Raw genomic sequence first — 16,557 nt, 5'->3', positions numbered from 1 at the left:
GACACTGAAGATTTTTTAAAAATTACATTCTTTTTTCTGTACACATTTGACCACACGCACTTCTGTCTTAGCCTATTTAAATGTTTGTGTCAGTTATCGGAGTAGTACAGTAATCACTGCTGCAATTTAAAGAGCTTATTGTATTGCCATGCATTTCACAGAGCTTGCACCCACTGAGAGACTGTGAATCTCCAGCAATGGCAGTCAAGTATGTATCCTTAATACACTCCAGGATACTTGGCACATGATGCTGAACCTTTGACAAGCTCAGCTGTGTGGTTGCCTGCAAAGGATGGAAGAAATTAATTATATTTTCCCAGGCCCAACTCCTCCCTGTTCTTTGTTAATTGCACAAGCTCTGACTGACTTCTGTCCAATGCTTTAGAATCACCATCTAGCATGAAGGTATTATGTGCATGTTCACAAGCTAACACAAATTAATCATCCAGTCTTTTTTTCCAATTGTAGCTCATTTGCATTATAGTGACAATTATAAATGAGTATGGGATAAGGTAGCTTCTGGTTATGATAAGTAGTAATTCAGCTGTACATGATATCTATTGGCTTTATGCAAACTGCAGTGCATTCTGAAATTCTTCTAAATCCCTATAGTCTGCGTTTCTTTATTGTGAATATCAATATGGCAAAACTTCAAACTGGTCATGATGCCTCATATTGAATTGATCAAACTCATCTCGTGCTTCACTGAGACAAGTTACAATGAAGCAATTAGAAGAGCACCACTTCAAAAGATTTTACAGCCTGGAATGTCTTCTGACAAATACTTTGAAAACATGTACAATGATTTGAAACATTGGTTGCTGTACACAGCAATGTACACATTGTTTTACAGTTTGCTTTTTATGGACACAAGGGGCGAGATTTTCCAGCCGCACTCGCCCCAAGACCGGAAAATTCCACCCAAGGTCAATGGACCTTTGCATAATCCGTGTCCTACCCATTGTCAGGTGGGATGGGAAATTTCCAGCCAAGGTGTTTCAATTCTTGTTGCCCTTCAATTGAAAATTAAAATAATTTGAATTTAGTTCTGAATCAGTTTGATCTTTCTGAAATATACTTTTGATATTCATAATATATTGTAGGAATTCAATAAATATGCACTATTCATAAAAACAAAAGAAGTAACTGGTTTCCATTTAACTGCTTACCTGATTGTTGATGATTACTAAATTTGCTTAATTTTTACCACCTAGGAACCATAATTATAAACAGTTAATTTTCTGCAGTACCTGAATCCCTCGGTACATGAGGGCCTTGACTTCCGCTACTAATTAAGAGATTGAAATCCAGTGATGAAAGGTGATAAATAATAAATAAAATATAACATTCTAATTATTTTATTTACAGCAAGACCAGTTTGGCATGTATGCATTGTATAGCAAGAACAAACCCAAATCTGATGCTCTGCTAGCTAGCCATGGTAATATATTTTTCAAGGTAAGTACATCACATGAAACAATTGTTCAGTAAAACCCTGCTAAGAAAATGATTACAAAATAATTATATTGCCCAATTTTACAGTTTATGGATAGTGGAACTTGGTCTATTGAAATTTTTCAGTTAAAAGGTCAAGTTTCATGAGATTGTACTTATTGGCATAGTGCTTTGAATTTTGGGCATTTAATGTAGTACTGTTTTTTATTATACTGCTGCTCCCTTAAAATTTCCATATGTCTTCTCAGTGTACTGTTTTTAACTTGTCTTCGTTATTTTAGTACAAGCAGCTACAACTGGGTGATAAGATGAATCTGGCTTCCTACTTGTTGAAACCTATCCAACGGATGAGCAAATATGCACTGTTACTGAAGGACTTGATCAAGGAGTGCAGTGAGGTTCAGGAACAGGAGCTTAACTACCTCAGAGCGGCAGAAGAAATGGTTAAATTTCAGCTTCAACATGGCAATGACTTGCTGGCTATGGATGCTATTAGGGATTGTGATGTAAGTCGATGTTGATTCCTTGACTTTTTTGAGAATGTTACAGATGGAGTAAGTAGTGACTATTTAGATTTTAGGAGAGCTTTTGCTAAAGTCGCAGATGAAAGACTTAAGCTAAAAATCATAACAATCCAGAGTGGAAAGCAGAGCTAAGTAGGTGAGCAATATTAAGCCATTGGATGAATGTAAAAGCAACAGTGTCATGATGACTATAAAATGATGGTTAGGTTACATTTGGACTACTATGTGCATTATTGGGGTCTCATAATGGAAGGAATGGAGCAGTTTTGAAAGAAGTGCTTGTTAAGAGCATTCAAAATAGTAAGTGATTGACAGGTAAATGAAAATAGATTTTCCTACTTGTCATTCTTGGACGTTTATTCCATGGAAAGAGGCCATTCAATCCATCATGCCCATGCCAAAGATCTGATGAGACTAATCCCATTTTCCAGCGCTTGGCCCATAGCCCTGGAAGTTATGGCAGCACAAGTGAATATCTAAATACCTCTTAAATGTTACGAGAATTTCTGACTCAACAACCCTTTCTCCTCAACTCTCCTCTTAACCTTCTACCTCTTATCTTAAAACTATATCCCCTGGTTATTGACCCCTCTACTAATGGAAAAAGAGCCTTTCTATTTGTCTTATCTATGGCCCTCATAATCTTATACAACTGTATGAGGCCCCCTTTTCATAATCTTGTACGCTTCTATCAGGACGCCTCTCAACCTCTTTGCTGCTGTAAGGAAAACAGCCCCAACCTATCCAATCTTTCCTTATAACTCAGATCCTCCAGCCCGTGCAGAATTCTGGTAAATCTTCTCTGCAGTGCAATCACATCCTTCCTATAATGTGACCAGAACAGCACACGGTACTCCAGTTGTGGCCTAACCAGTATTTAATACAGTTCCAGCATGACTTCCCTGGTTCTTGCACTCAATGTCTTGGCTAATAAAGGGAAGTATCCTATATGCCTTCTTAGCCTCGTCTACCTGTCCTGCCACCTTCAGGGATCTGTTGATATGCACTCCAGGGTCCCTCTGATCTTCAGTACTTTCCAGGGTCCTGCCATTCATAGTGTAATCCTTGCCATGTTAGCCCTCCCTGAGTGCATTACCTCACACTTTTCTGGGTCAAATTCCATTTTTCACTGCTCTGCCTACCTGACCAGTCCATTGATTTCCTCCTACAGTCTGCGGCTATTCTGCTACTGTTCACCACCCTACCAATTTATGTGTCATCTGTGAACTTGATCATATCCCTACATTTAAATCATTAATGCATTCTACAAATAACAAGGGTCCCAGCACCGAACCCTACAGAGCCCCATTGGAAACAGACCTCCAGTCACAGAAATATCCCTCTATCATCACCCCCTGCTTCCAGTGTCTCAGCCAATTTTGGATCCAATGTGCCATTTTGCCTTGGATCCCATAGGCTCCTACTTTCTTGACCAGTCTGTTACGAGGGACCTTCTCAAAACCCTTGCTAAAGTCCATACAGACGGCATCAAATGCATTGTCTTCTTCAACACTCCTGGTTATCTCCTCAAAAAAACTGATTAAATGTGTCAAACATGACCCTCTCTTAATAAATCCATGCTGACTATCCCTGATTAATCTATGTTTATGCAAATACAAATATGTTCTGTCCCTCAGAATTCTTTCTTGTAACGTCCCCACCACTGAGGTTCGACTGGATTAATCAAAGACAAGAGGCTTTGATTGAAAATGAGTGGAACCTTGGTAGTCATGAGGGGGTAGTTTCAGAAGGGTGTGGTGAGGTGGAGAGATGTTAATTGGGGTCCCATAGTGGTCAATGCTAATAGCCTAAAATTTCTAATGTACTAAAGATATGGAAACTAGCTGTAAGGTGATTAGATTCACTAATTGTGCAAGACTAGGGAGAGCAATGGAAATCAAGGAAGCAGTAATAGAGTTGGTTAGCCACACTTAAGGGCCTTTTCCCAACCAGCCTCAATTTTTAGGCTGGCGGGTGTCGGTTGGATCAGGGTACAAATAGAAAAGACTTCACCCTTGATCTTGGGCCAGATTTGGGGCATTCTTCCCTCAGCAACCTAGGAGCTCAATTGAGCACAAAATGGCAGTAGGCCTGAATCCCTGCCAACTCTCAGGAGCACTCACCATCCTGAAAATTCAGGCCTTTGAGTAAAGCAATTCTCCAACATTGTTCTAAATGTTTGGACAGAAATAAAGGGCGGAATTTTACCACTCCCCACTGGTGAGTTCTAAGCTGAGGGGCTCATAAAATGCCGTGCATGGTCTGCACATCACCACCTGACCTATCTCCAATTTTACTGGGGCATTGGGTGGTTCTCCTGCCCTTGCGTCTATTGAGCTCTTGTGGCAAAGAGGGGGAAGGGTGATGATGCAAGTCAGGTTGGTAGTCTGACAGCTTTTACTGGGTGAGCTGGTGTCAGTCAAATAGGGAGAAACTCTCATAACATCCTTATGGGGTGGCCCTATCAAATCTGGCTCCCCAGTCCATCCACCATCCCTCTCATCAGACCCGTCAGCCTGGATCCGCGCCTATACACTGGACTTACCTGAAGACTGACTTCGGTTTGTTTCTCTTCAAGACGTGCCTGTAGTTTCAGTAGTGGCTACTGGTTGATCGTGATGCTGCTGGCATTGGCCAGTGGCTCTCTAAGACAGGACCATTTCCTCAATTTTCCCCAAAAGTCTTGCCCTTAACCAATTAATGGTCACCTATTGCTAAACAGTTGTAAGACAGCTGGTATGGGCAGGGATTAATGTCCCATCGGTGCTTAGAGTACAGGTGGTGTGGGATATCCTTCACATAGTCCCCGATTAATTTTTTGCATACTGAATATGCTATGAATAATTATTTAAGAGTTTTGGGTGACTGGAAATGCATGCAGTTCTGCATGGCCCATCCATCATTTTATATGTATATATGTATACAGCCGTTAGTTAATATAAGGACCTCATAAAATATAGGGCATTGTACAAAATAACACTACATGTTGTATATTATTTCAGGCAGTGAAGAATTCATAATCTTCCCCTATAATTAATGCAAGACAGCAGTACAATTGACTTGGACAAATGGCTTGAACCCAAAAACATGATTGTTGCCGTAAACCATTATTTAATGTCCCTTACCTATAATTATGCATTTCTTGGAGACTGAGTGGCGCAGTAAATTTGTAAATTGCTATTTCACCACCTGAGATCTGTGTTTTAAAGCACTCCAGATGATGGGCTGCAATGCTGCTCGTTCAGACCAGCTCTCAGCTAAAATGGTTTGAATCCAGTGTGAATGCAAATGGGACCACAGCACAGAACTATACAAAATTTAATTAATAAAATTGCTCCAAGAGATACTAAAGATGCTTAGTGTGGATCGTTTAAAAACATCACACCAGAATAGAAGAGGATGCTCTTCAAAGTTTGGAGTCAGGATGTATTGTTGATAATATATAGAGGGACCCTTACTCTGCATTGGGCTTTTTTGCTATTGACCTTAATACTGAAATCATAGAACATAGAACAGTACAGCACAGAACAGGCCCTTCGGCCCACGATGTTGTGCCGAGCTTTATTTGAAACCAAGATCAAGCTATCCCACTCCCTATCATCCTGGTGTGCTCCATGTGCCTATCCAATAACCGCTTAAATGTTCCTAAAGTGTCTGACTCCACTATCACTGCAGGCAGTCCATTCCACACCCCAACCACTCTCTGCGTAAAGAACCTACCTCTGATATCCTTCCTGTATCTCCCACCACGAACCCTATAGTTATGCCCCCTTGTAATAGCTCCATCCACCCAAGGAAATAGTCTTTGAACGTTCACTCTATCTATCCCCTTCATCATTTTATAAACCTCTATTAAGTCTCCCCTCAGCCTCCTCCGCTCCAGAGAGAACAGCCCTAGCTCCCTCAACCTTTCCTCATAAGACCTACCCTCCAAACCAGGCAGCATCCTGGTAAATCTCCTCTGCACTCTTTCCAGCGCTTCCACATCCTTCTTATAGTGAGGTGACCAGAACTGCACACAATATTCCAAATGTGGTCTCACCAAGCTCCTGTACAGTTGCAGCATAACCCCACGGCTCTTAAACTCCAACCCCCTGTTAATAAAAGCTAACACACTATAGGCCTTCTTCACAGCTCTATCCACTTGAGTGGCAACCTTTAGAGATCTGTGGATATGAACCCCAAGATCTCTCTGTTCCTCCTCAGTCTTCAGAACCCTGCCTTTGACCCTGTAATCCACATTTAAATTAGTCCTACCAAAATGAATCACCTCACATTTATCAGGGTTAAACTCCATTTGCCATTTTTCAGCCCAGCTTTGCATCCTATCTATGTCTCTTTGCAGCCTACAACAGCCCTCCACCTCATCCACTACTCCACCAATCTTGGTGTCATCAGCAAATTTACTGATCCACCCTTCAGCCCCCTCCTCTAAGTCATTAATAAAAATCACAAAGAGCAGAGGACCAAGCACTGATCCCTGCGGCACTCCGCTAGCAACCTGCCTCCAATCCGAAAATTTTCCATCCACCACCACCCTCTGTCTTCGATCAGACAGCCAGTTACCTATCCAATCGGCCAACTTTCCCTCTATCCCACACTTCCTCACTTTCATCATAAGCCGACCATGGGGGACCTTATCAAACGCCTTACTAAAATCCATGTATGTGACATCAACTGCCCTACCTTCATCAACACATTTAGTTACCTCCTCAAAAAATTCTATCAAATTTGTGAGGCACGACTTGCCCTTCACTAATCCATGCTGACTATCCCGGATTAATCCGCATCTTTCTAAATGGTCGTATATCCCATCTCTAAGGACCTTTTCCATCAATTTACCAACCACCGAAATCGGGGACCAAAACTGGAAACTCATTCCATTCTTCAGTATTAGCATTCCACACTTTGATAACGTAAATTTATCCAAATATTTAGATTAAATGATATGTTCTGCCTCCATTTGATAAGAAGGCTTTATTCTGGTTTTGTGTCATAAGTAGTTCTTCATCTCTTCAATATCTCCACATGTAATGAATTTTAGGAGGGTTCCTAATAAGATGTATGGTGAAAGGAAGGGTTTACATTTTTAGAGCACCTTTCACAATGTCATAACACTTCCAAGCATTTCACAGTCAATGAAGTACTTTTGAAATGCAGTTACAGCGTAAGGAAATGCAGCAGCCAATTTACAAAGAAAATGACCGAATCTGGGTTGCTTTTCTTGACGTTAGCTAAGGGATGAATGTTAGCCAGGAAACCAACAGAACCTCCCTGTTCTCCTTCAGATAGTGCCATTGGATCTTCTGCATCAGACAGACAGAACAGATGGGCTCAATTTAATGTCGTATCTGAAAGACCACAGGTGGAATTTTCCAGTCCCACCAATGGTGAGCTTCGTGGCGGAAAATTCAGAGAGAGACAAAGGTTGAAATCCTGACAACAGAAAGAAAAATTGGAATTTTCCCCTTGCCACTTCCATGGCAGATTGAGTACGGGTTGGATTTCTTGCTGACCCGTGATGGGAACCCCATCTGCATGCATTAGCATGTCATGAATTCTTCTCAAAAATGCAACTTACCAAAATCATGTACCCCTTCCAAACTACCTGCCTGACATGGCTGAAGATACTATCATGGTCACAGATCTTGTGCATTAGCACTAACAATGAAGACAACTCTTTGAAGATGAGTCAATATTACTGGTTACACTTCAAGGTAATTGGATACTCATAACTGTATTGTATGGAATAAAAGTTCATAACCGTTTGCAGTCATTTCCAAAAGAGCTTGACACATCTCCCTGACACTGTACATCAGGCAAGTAACTTAAATAAGCAAAATACTGCGGATGCCGGAATCTGAAACAAGGATTCTAAAAAAAAAACTCATCAAGTCGAGCATCTGTGGAGAGAAAAAGCCGAGTTAATGTTTCGACTCCATTTGACTCTTCGGCAGAACTAGAGAGAGAAATATGTTGGATATTAAACTATAGCTGTCAGAGATTGTATTGAGGCAATATATGTATGGTATATTTTTAGAAAAGGGTTCAAGCTGGAGGAGAAGTGTCACAGTCAATCAATTGTGTTTCAATTTATTTTAAAATGTTGATCGTGGACTCATTGTTGAATCCTGAGGACTGCAACTTGCCTCATCTGAAGGTGAGATGCTGCTCCTCCAGCTTGTACCAGGCTTCACTGGAACATTGCAGCAGTCCAAGGACAGACATATAGGCATTAGAGCAAAATGCTGAGTCAAAATGGCACGCGGCAGGAAGGCTGGGGTCATGCTTGTAGACTGAGCGAAGGAGTTCCACGATGCGATCACCTAGTCTGTATTTAGTCTCCCCAGTGTAGAGGAGACCGCATTGGGAGCAGTGAATACAATAAACCAAATTGAAGGAGGTGCAATTGAAAGGCTGCTTAATGTGAAAGGATTAGGTCCTTGGACAGTGAGGAGGGAGGAGGTAATGGGGCAGGTGCTGCACCTTCTGCAATTGCAAGGGAAGGTGCTGTGGGAAGAGGACGGGGAGTTGTGCATGATGGAAGAGTGGGCCAGAGTGTCACAGAGGGAGTGGTCCCTGAGTAATGCTGACGGGGGCAGGGAGTGAGGGGAAGATATGTTTCGTGGTGGCATTATGCTGGAATTGGCGGAAATGACAGAGGACGATCCTTTGAATGTGGAGCCTGGACGAGTAACTTAAATGAGTCAACTGGACATCACAAAGGGAGGCAATCACGGAGTGGGAGCTTAAATCAACTTTGCAATAAGAGGGCACATAGATGCATATGAGTTAAATGATGTGACTGTTGTCAGGACTGTACAAATGTATTTACAAAAGTGCATGGTATAAACTGAGTGAACACTCTGGAACCAGAAGTGATATCAGTGTTTCTATTCCTACCGCCATGTCTTGGCGCAACCCTGATATCTGCTGCAGAGGTAAAGGCAGCCTGCTGCATGCTATGTACTTTTTGTCTTTGACTTTGTTAGGTATCCTCTGGAGGACCGACACCTAGAGAGTCCTGTCCTACTTTGGATAACCTGCTATTGGGTAGATGCACCTTACTCAGCCTGTGCAGGTTGAGGTGAGGGGATCACAGGCAGAGGGGTTGGGATTGCCTGGATATGCTTGGTATCACCAGAGTGGATAGCCCTGGAGTGTCCAGCTGCTGGTCGTCCTCCCTTTGGAATGCCTGAGGACCTTTTCTGACTTCTTGAGAAGGAGACCCTGGAGTGGGGTCAAGGTGTCCTGCCCTGCCTCACCTAGCTACTGATTGATTGGTTATAGCAATAGAGTGCAAATCTGGCAGAATCTGCTGGACCAAGATCTCCATGGAGGCCACCACCTTTCCATTTAAAACTCAAGGCGCTGGCATGTCAGAGCTACAGCATCAGACAAAACACAGATAGACTCCTCCATCCTTAGATGACTACCATCTTGCAACTCTTCCTGATGTTCCACATACTGTCTTTGCATCTGCGACATGTTAGCAACGGCTGTTTCCAGAGGTTCATCATCTGACTCGGACTCAGCAGAAGCCTGTTCTCCAGCAATGCTCTGAAAATAAAATGCCACAAACAGGTGCAGAAAATAGTCAAGAAGGTAAATGGAATGTTGGCCTTCGTATCTAAAGGGCTGGCGTACAAGGATGCAGATGTTATGCTGCAGTTGCCCACAACCCTAGTTAGATTCCACTTAGAGTAATGTGAGCAGGTATGGGCACCACACCTTAGGAAGGATGTTTTGGCCCTGGAAGGTAAATGCAAGTTTACAAGAATGATTCCTGGAATTCAGGGGTTAAGTTACGAGGAGGGATTAGACAATTTTGGCCTTTATTTTCTCGAATTCAGAAGGTTGAGGAGTGATCTGATAGAAATCTACAAAATATTGACAGGGAAGGACAGGGTGGATAAGGACAAACTGTTTCCGCTGGTTGAAGGCTCTAGAACCAGGGGCCATAATCTAAAAGTTGGGGCCAAGCCGTTCAGAAGAGATGTTATAAAACACTTTTACACAGAGTGGTGGAGGCTTGGAACTCTCTCCCTCAAACGGTGGTGGATGCTGGTTCATTTGTTAAGTTTAAGTCTGAGATGGAGTCATTTTTTATTGAGCAGGAGTATCAAAGGATATGGACCTTGGAGTTAGGCCCCAGATGAGCCATGATCTTATTGAATGATGGAGAGGGATCGAGGGGCTGAATGGCTTGCTCCTGTTCCTATGTTCCTGTCACTGCCTCCAACTGCTGTGGCGACATGTCAGTGTGGTGTTGCCCAGAATGTGACCATGAGCCTAATTCTAGAAGTGTGACCCACCAGGGTGTCTGCACTGGCTGAGGGTGCATGTGAATACAGTGACGGATCTTCTTTAAATGATCCTCATCTGAGGTGACCTGGAGCTGAGCTTACATTGCCTGTGCTGGTCTGTCTGGACCTGCTGCTATCTATGAGAGAAGATAGATTTAGTTCACAAACAAGCTGAAGATAACATTGCATGTCACTCACCGTGAATGTCAGCAACGATTGTCAGGTCCTCCCCCGCCAACTTGACAGCATCATCCTCGAATTTGTGGAGCTCCTGGAGTCGGCCTCCCCTCTTCCAACCAGGGACATCGCCCTCTTGATGTGGGCAAGCTTGGACTGCATGAAGACAAATGAATGGAATGTGATCACAAGTGATGGAGCAGAGGTATGCAAGCATACTTGCTGCTGTACGTGCTGAGCCCTCCCCAGTAGGGCTGAAGATGCTGTTTATGCACTATGAAGATGAGATGCTGTTGAATATGTGAGATTACTGAGCTGTGTGATGCTTTGAGTGTATGATGTTGTGATAAGCATGTGAGTTTAGTCCCAGCTGAAGGTTGACTTACCCTGGCAGAGCCAATGAGATTATTTGCACTACTGTTCTGGATGGCAATTTCTCTGGTCATTGCCCACAGAGCTGATCTCCTTTGTCACCGCTTCCCTGGCCAGTGAGGTGAAGTTAATGGACCTCCTGGATCCATCCCTGGGAAAAAGAACCTCCTTTTACTGGCAGGAAACTCTAATTAAAGCCTACAGGAGCCATGGCTAAATCTTGGCACATTCTTTTTGTTCCTTGGACCATCTCCAGAACTTACAGCCGCACTGCTGGGCTTCAGAGAATGTGTTTGGGTGGTATTTCAATCTAGTGCTTCAACCCCATGAGGTGATGACGGGTGGATGAATCAGGGCCCACCCCACCGCATGTTTCAGTGAGCAGCTCATCTATGCATGATGAATGAGGTTTCAAATGGAAGATCGGGCTTAAGAATCTGAACCACCAACCAGCAGGAAATGTGCCGCTAATCCTGCCTGTCTCCAAACTCATTCTCTGGAATGGAAAATTCTGCCTCACATCTTTGATTGTTTGGAACTCCTGTAGTGGTAACTAAATAATGTACTCAAACCAATGTAGTGGGACTTGAACTCATGACCTACTTAAAAACAAACATATTTCTCTTGTTAGCCTCAGCCCTCAAATGTCATGAAGGAAGTCAACTCTGTGGGCAACCAGCAGTAAAATTGCCATCCAGATCAGGAATAGGATGAAAGATCTAATCCGTTCTGCCAGAGTCAGTCAACCTTCAGCTCCCTCTAACCTCACATTCTCATCACGGCATCACACAGCTCAGTAATCTCTCATATTCGCCAGCAGCTCATCTATCATCCTGCGCAAACAGCACATTCAGCCCTTACTGGGGCGAGCTCAACACATACAACAGAATGCATTCTTCCAAACTGCTGCTCCACCCTTTTGGATAATAGTTATTTTCCACTGAGTTGCAATGTACATTGTGAATGAGCAGCCATTATCCCAACACTATCCTTTCAAATGACTAAACGAAGCAACCAAGTTCATCTAATCTGTCCATTTTAGCAATTACTGCATTCCTGGTCATCTCATGCCTTACAAACTCACAGGGCCTATGTTACTAGGTTTTATTAATATGATGTGTTGTAAGTTAATAATTAGAATATGGTTTAATTGCATTTTGAAAATGTTTTCTAAACCTGAGTTTGAATAAAAATTACAATTGCAGGTGTACAAGCACAATTTAAGCATGCACCCTGTTTATTTGGGCTAAATGGCCTATTTCTGTGCCATATATCCTATGTATTTTTCTATATAATTTATTTTCCGGTGGGGACACCTCATTGACCAAAAGTAGTGAACAATGATTGGAGAGCTTTGCTGAGGGATGTCAGCAATGTTATTATGCTAGCACATTTTACAGAGCTACCTTTAACATTTTTATGCATTGACAAGTCTGTCATTTCTGATCTCTTCATCAGAGCTGGTGAACTTTATGGTCTGGATTTGCTGGGAAATGTTGGGCAGTCATCCCAGAAAATAAAGAACAAAAAAAAGTACAGCACAAGAACAAGCCCTCCAAGACCATGCCGAGCATAATGCCCTAAATAAACTAAAATGGCCTAGTGTTCTTAATCCAAAAGTGATCTGGGCCTAGCTGAAAATGTAATTTGTGAAAGCTGAAAATTAAGGACATCTTGGAACTGGGATCAGTTTTCCTTTAATTGCAGGTGCCTTGATTTTCAAAATAGTACTGCAAAGATTTTCATACAGTGATCTATATCCAGCATCATGGGGGCCGAGAGACCACTATATCTCAGGGATAGAGACATCCAAGCATTCAATCCCAAAGAGAGTGCTTTCTCTGTCACTGCAGATGCTGGGTAAAGAACTCCCTGTTCCACAAACATCTTTTTTCACAAAACCCCTTGCCTTCTTTCTGACCTGCACACAATGACCTCAGGAGAATTTGGGAAAAGAAAGGAGCAAGCTGCAGGAAAGCCCCAACTGGAACTTTAAGAGATAGAAACTGCAGACAGTTCTGCAGTATTTATCTGGATAAGGTTAGACAGAAATATCCTAGTGTAACTCCTAACAGAACTGAGCCCCTAATCACTCAGTGATCCCTCTCACCAACTCCCTCCTTTGATCCCCTCCCAGCCACCTCCCTCTCAACTTGACCCGACTACCCCTCCCGACCACATTAGTTCCAACTACCCCTCAGTCCCTTGACCTTACCCAACCCACCTTCCATGTACCATGTGCCCATTCATTCATTCACACTGGACAGAAACTGTGCTCAGAAGGCACACTCTGAAATGTAGAGCACCTTTGGTGTTTTGAAAAGTTTGACCCAGTGATAATTGCCGCTTCACAGAAGATCTGGGCTGTTGGTTAGCAATCAAGACTCTACATGGAGAGAAAGTTCTTTTTTCATGAGTGTCCATTTACACAGGTTTCACAATAAATATTGTTATAAATGTGAATTAAACTTCATTCTTTTTCCAGAGTGATTTCACGTTAAGTCTGTTGAATCTTGTGATACTTGGTTGGCAATGGAAAGTGGTCATGGGAAACTCAGAACTAGCAAACTAAAAGACCACTTATTGTCACAAATGCATAAATTAAGACATTAAAATATTTTTAATTGATCTGGTAATAGGAAAATAGATGGATGGAGACTGAAAGTAATTTGCTTAAATTGTGTCAAAACAGGTGAACTTGAAAGAGCAGGGCCAATTGGTTCGCCAAGACGAGTTCATTATCTGGTCTGGGCGCAAGAAGTACCATCGACATGTCTTTCTGTTTGAAGATCTCATTCTTTTCAGCAAACCCAAGCGGATTGATGGTGGATTTGATGTCTATATCTACAAGCAGTCCTTCAAAGTAAGACACTGAAAATATTGAATAATCTGTATACATTTAGTTTATTAAAGTGCTATAGTTTGGGACTGTATCGTTAAATTTTGGGTAAATTAGAGGGGCCATGTGACATGCTGGATTGTCTGACAGTAAAGCTGGATAATTTTATTGTGAAAGGTCAAAGAGAAAGGCAGATTGTTTTATTGAATTGGAGGTGTTGAATGTTTGCACCAGAGAGACAGTAACAGCTATTTCAAAGTCCACAATGAGAAGATCCTTGAGACCCAAAAACGTCTTAATATACTTGATGTCAAGTTGTAAACAGTTATGCTTAGAACCTGACCCTTTGTTTCTAAGATGAAAACCAGTGGTGACCTGAGAGAGCTTTTTAACAGTTCCACTTGGTATGTTCCCTGTTGCCATGGAGAGAAGGGTAAAGGAAGCCATTTTGAGATCAGATTACAGATTTCCCATTAACCCCAGAGATATCATTGAGAGAAGACTAATGCAGTTTTGGCCTGGTATAGTCTGCAGTCACCTGGGAGTTGGAGAGCAAAAAGATAGATGTTAGCCAGGACAGCCCTTTAGCAGAGAAAATGCTGACTCTCATTTTGTAAATAGAATGCGAGTGGAAGTTTGCAGTCAGTTTGAAGACAGAGTCTGTGAGGAGTTGGAATTAACCAGCCTGGAAAGTTCTCAATCCCCAGGATATCTCTCATGGCGGAAGATAGTACTGGGAAAGGAAAAGAACAGAAGTAAACTCTTGACAAACTGCAAATTACATTGGATTGTTTCCAGGAGATTGGATGTCTACTTGGAGACCGAATTGGGGTTTTTGGCTGTCATTAACAGTAGACAATGGCAAACTCTTCAGTAGCTTAAAGTATAAGTTGTCTACAAAATGAAAATAGTGTAGAATTAAGTGTTTTGTCTTTACGGCAAAAATTATTTTAAACTATGAAACATTTTCAGCTAATAGCTGGAAGTTTGAATTTTTCGGAACGACAGAAATCGTAAGTTTGTTGTCAATGTTAATTATCTCATCCTGATAGCTCTTGCAAAAATCTTTTGCTGTCCAGAATGTTGAGCCAGTAAGCAGTAAGCTACTGATCACACAACAGCAAAGTCCTGTTTTCTCGGCCTTTTGGCTAAGATCAAGTGTAGTATGAAGAGGATGCTGTGCTTGGTTGAGGCCAATGGGTTACATTTAAGCTTCATATTCATATGAAGCAATTTTTAAAAGCGGCGTCTTGGCCTTTTGGCTAAGATGAGATCAAGCCTTGGAGGAGGAAACCTCCCCCTCCTCCAATCAGCTTGGCTCATGTCGATCAGGCCCAAGACAGGTGCGAAGGCCCTGTCTTGTCAGCTTGGATCGGAAATGTCTCAACTTGTTGAGACTCTGAATTGGATTTGATTGAATCGGAATAAAAATACAAAATGGGAATTGGAAACCTTTCCTGTGTGTGTATTCTCTTTTTAGGAGGCTGTTGAAGACTTCAGTGTGAAGTGCATTTAAAGCTAAAGATGCATCATTGTCAAACTATGTTGAAGTTTTTATATAAATTGAATATCAGTATTTCAGTAAATTTGTTTAATATATGTTTCATGTTCCTAGACCGCAGATATAGGCTTGACAGAAACTAGTGGTGAAAGTGGTATACGTTTTGAAATCTGGTTTCGCCGTCGGAAATCCAATGATACATATGTTCTTCAGGCGAGTTCGCATGAAGTAAAACAGGCCTGGACAAAAGATATATCGAGTATCTTATGGCAGCAAGCAACAAGAAATAAAGGTAATAAACTTGGAAAAAATTTTAAAGTTATTTCGACTGAATGTTTTATTGATATGTGCGTTTGTTTTGCCTGAATTATAACATCAACAACCTTGTCTTACATTTATTACAGTTTCCTTTAACATACATGCCAAGATAGTTTTAGAGGAAAAATAGCAAGTTAATAAAGAACAAAAGCAAAATACTGCAAATGCTGAAAATCTGAAATAAAATGCACATTTCCAACAGCAAGTTGTTGCACCTTTCAATAAAGGTTAAGGACAAATGAGATGTTCTTTAACCAAGCCTAAAGCAAGTATTTGGCTCTTTGCATATGTAAGTAAGGAACCTAATACCTGCTTCAGGTTCCTGTTGCAAAATTAGCCTGCGAAGGAAAAACGAACTGTGGCGATTGGTTTTGAGAAGGAAAAAGATAAATACTCCTTCAGATCACCATCCTGATAGCTGCCTCTCCAAACTGGGCTGCAATCTCAAATGTCGCCATCCCCTCCAATCATTGCCTCCCAGATACACAGCCCCAGTGTCTTCTGCTCCAACCTCCAATATCTCCCCTGAGTCGCAACCCTATCACTTACCTATCCATCATTTTCACACTGTGCCATCTTCAATATAATTTGATGCCTGACATCAAGATCCCCCTCCAGTATCATAGGGTAATGCCCCTAAATGATGCTCCCAAATTTGTACTGAAGAGAATCTAGAGGTGACCAAAATGTGGTTTCTACAGCACTGGGGATGAGATAGGGGCGAGATGTTTCAGTAGTGGTGAAGTTGAATATCATGGGATTTGAAGCCATCTATGGGTCACTCATAAAAAAGGTTTTGCATCGCCTGATTCAGCCTAAAGCTGGGGAGGGGGTGGTTGGAGTCAGTTGCTTTTTAGTAGAGATGTTGTTGACCTTAATGAATGTTTATTAATTAGTTTACTTCACATCTAATATTTTATAATGAATATCTGTTTCAGAGGTACGAATGCAGGAAATGGTGTCTATGGGAATTGGTAACAAACCATTCTTGGACATCAAACCAAGTGAGGCTGCAATCAGTGATCGAGCTATTGATTATATTATGAAGGATAGAGGTAAGTTTGT

At 41.8% G+C, this 16,557-nt stretch overlaps 1 protein-coding gene across 1 annotated transcript in view; it reads left to right on the top strand.

The window, feature by feature from the left end:
* Positions 1–16,557, top strand: part of plekhg4 (pleckstrin homology domain containing, family G (with RhoGef domain) member 4) — a 213,957-nt gene that overhangs the window by 183,561 nt on the left and 13,839 nt on the right. Inside the window, exons 16-20 of the mRNA XM_078210999.1 lie at positions 1,369–1,458; positions 1,737–1,961; positions 13,527–13,697; positions 15,289–15,466; positions 16,431–16,547. Of these exons, the coding sequence (XP_078067125.1) occupies positions 1,369–1,458; positions 1,737–1,961; positions 13,527–13,697; positions 15,289–15,466; positions 16,431–16,547 (781 nt within the window). The remainder of the gene's footprint in view (positions 1–1,368; positions 1,459–1,736; positions 1,962–13,526; positions 13,698–15,288; positions 15,467–16,430; positions 16,548–16,557) is intronic.

Source organism: Mustelus asterias, chromosome 4 (assembly GCF_964213995.1).
Source record: "Mustelus asterias chromosome 4, sMusAst1.hap1.1, whole genome shotgun sequence".
NCBI lineage: Eukaryota > Metazoa > Chordata > Chondrichthyes > Carcharhiniformes > Triakidae > Mustelus > Mustelus asterias.
Note: the sequence above shows the minus strand (reverse complement) of the source record. Positions and strands in the feature narration are given on the sequence as shown.